This window comes from Austrofundulus limnaeus, unplaced genomic scaffold (assembly GCF_001266775.1).
Source record: "Austrofundulus limnaeus strain Quisiro unplaced genomic scaffold, Austrofundulus_limnaeus-1.0 Scaffold1016, whole genome shotgun sequence".
Classification (NCBI taxonomy): domain Eukaryota; kingdom Metazoa; phylum Chordata; class Actinopteri; order Cyprinodontiformes; family Rivulidae; genus Austrofundulus; species Austrofundulus limnaeus.
In genome coordinates, this window is record NW_013953418.1 from 80,777 (window position 1) to 87,184 (window position 6,408).

General features: G+C 36.9%; 1 protein-coding gene across 1 annotated transcript in view; it reads left to right on the plus strand.

The window, feature by feature from the left end:
• The window catches only part of LOC106533773 (transcriptional enhancer factor TEF-5), a 13,129-nt gene that overhangs the window by 3,332 nt on the left and 3,389 nt on the right, over window positions 1-6,408 (plus strand). The window contains exons 2-6 of the mRNA XM_014030206.1: window positions 1,857-1,921; window positions 2,031-2,093; window positions 2,194-2,256; window positions 4,755-4,766; window positions 5,206-5,334. Coding sequence (XP_013885660.1) covers window positions 1,857-1,921; window positions 2,031-2,093; window positions 2,194-2,256; window positions 4,755-4,766; window positions 5,206-5,334 — 332 coding nt within the window. The remainder of the gene's footprint in view (window positions 1-1,856; window positions 1,922-2,030; window positions 2,094-2,193; window positions 2,257-4,754; window positions 4,767-5,205; window positions 5,335-6,408) is intronic.

Genomic DNA, 6,408 nt, shown 5'->3' on the forward strand with positions numbered 1-6,408 from the left:
TAATAGTTTTTGAACTATAACCATACCCTTTTTTCAGATAAATTGGGGGTCCGGGAAGAGGGGGCACTTATTGGTGGGCCTGATGGATAGAGCTTCATCAGAGCTAAACAACCAAAGACAATCTGAAGCTCCTATGTTTAATAGTTTTTGAACTATAACCATACCCTTTTTTCAGATAAATTGGGGGTCCGGGGAGGGGGCACTGATTGGTGGGCCTGATGGATAGAGCTTCATCAGAGCTAAACAACAAAAGAAATCTGAAGCTGCTTTGTTGAACAGTTTGAGTTATAAGCATTTATGCATGTCCAGACACCCCCACTTTGAAAGGAGCCCCCTCCTCAAATATGGGGTCTATCGTAAAATGTTGGCTGGCGCAGTGTAGGTCGGACTCATCTACAGTCCTGCCAAATTTCATGTTGATCGGTGCAGCCGTTTTTGTGGTACGGTTGACCAAAAATCACTGAAAAAAACAAACAAATAAATAAACAGTATGAAAACAATATGACTCCTGCTTACGTTTCGCGTGCGGGGGTCATAAAAAATACTGATCACAGAGGGAAATTCCCAAAACTGTGTGTTGAGAAATGTGCTCTAGATGACCAGTCCAGAAGTGCTATCCAGTCACAGAATTGTTACATAAAGCTTAAATTAAGTCTCCTACTTCCTTCAGTTCTACCACAGAGAATTATACTTTAGTATTGCACCTAAAGTAAATCACTTTTAGCCTTATGTGGAGCTGCGGTAGGCAGCAGAGGAGTGTGAGAGTCCCCTTTTGGGAATCTGAGCTCCCTGTTCTGTTTGAGTCAGCCCCTTCTGTGGATTTTGGGGAATTTTGTGTTCTGGTAACTTAACTGATGTGACTCATCWAAAGACCCTGCAGTGTCTCAACACTTCCCAGAAAGACAGATGGTGTTGTTCATGGTGTTAGAGCATATACAGATGTGATCAGCGTTTACAGCTGTGCATCCAGTCTGGTCACCCTAACTTAATGTCCTTACTGTAGGACTGTGATTAGCACGTTGCTCACAGCTTTCAGTCAGGGATGAGGCGAGACGATCAGTTATGAGTTGCATCCGGGGCAGCAGAGGTTAAGGGAAAATAGAAAAGAAGCTGAACAAGCAGTCTGGAGTGAGCACATTCTGGAAATATGTTTACCATGTGATAACCTCTACTGTTCTACTTTAGATTTATTTTATTCATAACATCATTTTCTATTTGTTCTGGAGCTCTGCTAGCAAGCAAGACTAACTCCAAATACCTTAGAGCTACAGGTACAGAAAGCTTAACAGTTATTTTAATTATAAGAGGGAAGATAAAATATAATTATACGTCTTACCACTAAAGAAACCTCTTATTGATGGTGCATTCGCAATAAATATGTAACTTTTTTTTGTGTCTGTCCTACGCTATTTTTAGAAAAACATTCAGGATGTAAAAAAAATGTTTTGATTTATTGTTTGAACTTCAAAAATGGAAATTCAGTACTAACATTATAATGAAAATGTCTTATGGTTGAGTAGAGGCAACGTTTTTTATGTAAAAAATTGTTGGTTAATTTTTTTTTATTTATTGTTTTTTCGATTGAAGACAGCTAGACCATTTCCTTGTCTGTTTGGARAAAAACTTTTTTAAACTAAATCAGAACGTTTTGGAAATTTATTTGACATATAATTGCATTTAGTTTAGAAAAGTAATCATTCTGATGAATTGTTAGTTTGTCTTGGGTTTTATAAGAAATGTCGTTTTAAATAGTTTCACCAGGGAAAAATAATTCAGTGCGCACCATTAATTGTATTTAAGATGGCAAAAAATGTGTAGCAGTGCTTGTTTTTAATTTTAATCTGTTTCAATGCTAGGTCGAAACGAGTTGATCGCTCGTTACATAAAGCTGCGAACGGGGAAGACGCGTACCCGCAAACAGGTATGGACAATTCTTACAGAACAGTTCCGAAATCAGTTATGAGAGTTTAAATTGAAATATCGTCCTTTGATTGTGTTTGTTTTCATGGGGACAAACTCGGCCCCCAAAGGTATCTAGTCACATTCAAGTTTTGGCACGTAAGAGGGTGCGAGAGTATCAGGCCAGCATCAAGGTGGGTACTTGCACAATCCCTTTCCTTTATAGTTATATTCCTTCTTCTTTTCCTTTCCCTCTTCCTCTCCTTCCTGTCCCTTCGCCCTGTCTTTCTTCAGGTCTCTAGTCACCTGCAAGTCTTGGCCAAGAGAAAGTCTCGTGAGATTCAGTCTAAACTGAAGGTACACAGGCTCGCTGACTTGGCAGTGCTCGTGGTTTCGCTCTGCATGTGGCCCAAATCTAACTCAAGCCATTTAATCATCACAGATGGAAGATGCTCTCGTTTTGGCTTCTTTTTTGGGTTATTAAAGCATCTACTTCATATACCAGTTCCAGTTGGGACCACAGGAATTGTAATTGGCCAATGCAAGCTGGATCGTTTTTCACTTTCAAGACTGTTTGCAACTAGGTGAATGAAGGCTCGAACTTTATTATTTTTCTCCCTAATAATTAACTAACTATGTGACAMTGCATGGTGCATTTGTTGATGCTTGTGCGATGCCAACCTAATCCCTGTCATTGGTATTTAGTTGCATGACCGTATAACATTAGGACATATTTGGAAATGTGATTGTAAAACACTTATTCAATCACGTTTTTGTTTGCTTGCATGCCTTTCAAGTCTTCTTTTGCMTGTTGTCTATTTTTAAAGTTTGTGAGCATTGCTCGCTGTGAGTCTGCRTTGCAACTGTTCAGTTAGAATTTGTATAAAAAGAAATTTGTAATGTGTGACAATAAGTCGTATCTGTTGACTGAGTGTAAAGATACTCATTGCAAAGTCATGAAGACTGAACAAAAAAATCATAAAATAAGAAGGTGAATCCACACCCTGTTTTGCTCATATTGATGATTAATGTGTCTCAAAGTAGTTGACCTATGGAAACAGAGTAAGGGATTGAAAATATATCTTCTGGTAAACTTTGCAGCCATTTTTGTTTACCTCCACAGACTACAGCCTAATGTAGATCAATCATGTGAGTCAAGCTTCTAYGTAGTTTTTGTYTGATTTTGCCAAGTTCTTTGTTTACATTGAGTGCAGACCTGCATTTCAGAATTGCATTCAGTATGTCTGGAAAACTACTAGAGTAAACGTTTTGAAACTACACTATATTCTGTCGTTTAGAACGGTGGTGCCTAATCCTGGTTCTCAAGGGTCACTATCCTGAAAAATTAGAAGTCTGTTTTGAACAAATTAGTAATAACTAGGCTTCTGCAGAACTTGGAGAGCTGCTGAAGAGCAGGGAAACAACTAAARCATGCAGGATAGTGACCCGCGAGGACCAGGATTGGGCACCACTGATTTAGGATAACCTTTTTTTAAAGTTTCTTTCATACTTTGCAATGAGTTCCTTTAAGAGAATTGCTGTTATGCGCAGAATAATTGCATGAAAATGTACATTTGTGCCTGCAAACACAAACTGATAAAGATGGTTTTATCTGCTTTCCACTGGGGTGCAGACTAAACCTGTGTGTGCTCTTGTTCTTCAAGAATCCTTTAGTTCTTTTCTTTTTATTTCTTCTCTTGTAACCCTGTCACGAAAAGAATTGTAGTTTTACATTTTTCCTCACTGTGTGCTGTTTATGTGCTATTCGTACAATTGTTGAGCTTATAGTATATGTTATTGGTATAATCATCACTTGATTGTATTGTCTTATAGAAATGTAATGTTTTCTTTCTGTTTGACAAGTTATGTGTGAGCTGTCATCGCAAACTTAAGAATAAGGCTCGTGTCAGTGTTGGGATGTTTTGTTTTGTTTTTTAATCAGACCATCCTGACAATGTACTGTATATAAACAGTTACATTCATTTTTTGAGTTACCCCCATATTCAGAGTGTTCCCTTTGTACTTTATTAGTTGGTACATAAGGGTAGTGATTCAATTATTTCACAATATCACAATTTATGAATGAAATTGGCAAAGCTGTGTTTCCAATAATAAACAAAAATACTGCAAATAAATAAWGGGTATTTATTTCCTCTGACCTAATGTACATGTTAATTAAATTTATACTAAAATAACCCTGCAGTATCAGCTGTAAACTACAATACTAGAGACATCACCAAGTTAAATGCATTGCTCTTGGTTAGAAATCTTGAAGAATTATTAAAAAGACACTTGATAAAAATGATATCAGAATTAYTAAATTTAAACTTGCAGCTCTTTAGGAGCAATGTACAGTCACCCAAATTAAAGCGACTTCAATTTTGAAATACAAATGTAAACAAAAAGCAGCAATAAAAACAAACCTTTCAAACTATGTTGGGTAGACTTCTACAAATCTTGGTCAAACAATACAAGACATAAAGTCATCAGTAGTTCCTACAAACTGCTRCACATAGAGTAATGGAGCAGTGATTTGTTTACTCATTTCTTTACTTGGAAGCAAAAAAAAAAAGCTTGTTCTGATAAAGCAGATTGTGTTATATAATGACAGTGAACTAAAGAAGGCAGTATGGGTTGTTTTCCTCCCAACTATTCAGGGTAATGTTTGTTGTATTCCTTCAGCTTTTCAAATTTCCAATTAAGAATAAAAATACACAAAGTGAAAGTACCTCCTGAAACAAGTATTTTTATTCTCTGAGCAAATCGTTTTCCATTACTGCCAAACAGTGACTTTATTCCCTGCTTTCAGCTGAGTTGTACTAAAATGAATTTATTACGTGTCTTTTTTGCCATAGGCCATGAACTTGGTAAGTTTGACCTACAGTTCTCTGCTATAGGCTTTGTGCTGTGTGGCTGGCATCACATTACTGCTCGTCCACACACTGCAGATGTACTACCAGACTCTAAACTCTGCTCTCTGCTTATTTGTTGTTGTTGTTGTTATCATTAGTGTTTTGTTTGGATTGTTTTTATTTTGAGTGCTGGTGAGGATTAGCGTTTTCTAGCTCTATGCCTCCTGCTGTTGCTTCTTCTCAGGTCTGCTTAACTGTGTGTCATCTCTCTGCCTATAGTTCCTGCATCCTGCTGAAATACAGCACACGTTGGCTCGCTTGCTGTCTAAAATTTGTTGTTGTTTTTTTAAGTTGGCTGGCTGTGGAACTGTAACCTACATTACCAACCTCTACYCATTAAAGAGATGTGTAGATGTTTTTTTTTTCTTCACTTATTACTTTTTTTTCTGTTTAGGATCAGGTATCCAAGGACAAGGCACTCCAGACGGTGGCCAACCTCTCGTCAGCTCAGATTGTGTCAGCGAGTGTAATGAAACCTCAGACCTCCTTCCCTCCGCCAGTCAGAGTGAGACAAAAATTAAAGGTGCTCCAGTCAAGTTGGCCTCCGATTGGTCTTGGCAGATATTCATTTTATTTGTTTTGATTGGTTTTCACTCTGGGCAAATCAGATCAGTGGSGAAAAGAAAGAAAGCAGTAGCAGAAAGCAGTTTGTCCACTAGAGGGCAGCACATACACACATAAAATACCATGGATGCTTCCATGAAYGTTGGGCGAAGTATGTTTTTATTTTAAATAATCTGTCTAAATCTGATGACAGTAGTTCTATTGGCATGTAATCTGCCTCATTGATCGTGTATTTTRTTCAAAATTTCTGCAGCTGAATGTGGAGCATTTTGAAGTATCTTCTTTCAAACACCCGACAGTGRCTTTTATAATTAAAACCCTTTCCTCAGTTACATCAAATTATTGTTGGGAGGACAGAAAAGGAATATGTTAATAAATAATCACAGTTTTCATCTATATTGTATGAAGCAACAAACAAAAMTAAACAAATTTACAAAGAATCTCCCACAGAAAAACAAACTTTATTCCAKTTACCTCTGCAAAGTTTGTGTAATTTATATTTTTTATTTTACCATTATTTAACCAGGCAAATCCTCTTTCGCAAGTGCGGCCTGGGGGCAACCTTTTATTTATTTTTTTTTTTACATATTTTTGGGGTGTGGGGGAAAGCTGGAGAAAGCCCATGCAAACCTGAAGACAACATGCAAACTCCTCACAGAAAGACCCCACGTCGAGCCAGAGGTCAAACCCAGGACCTTCTTGCTGTGAAGCTAATCACTGAGGCTTTGTGCCGCTGTCAAATTGGTGTTAACGCATGTTTTTATTTTTTTTAATTGAAAGCTGTGTATTAAAAAAAAAAACTTCATTTCTAATGTACGATAAGTCAAACAGTAAATGTAGTATTTGATTCTGCTTTCAGCAGTCGGACATTGATGCTTAAGATCCTGACTGGAGCACTCTTGTGACAAAAAATGCACATTTGCTCATTTTTTATATATAAATACCATTTGAACTGTTTTATTCCGTTTTTTTGTTTGTTTGTTTTTTTTTTTTTTTTTTTTTTTTTTTTTTTTTTTTTTTTTTTTTTTTTTTT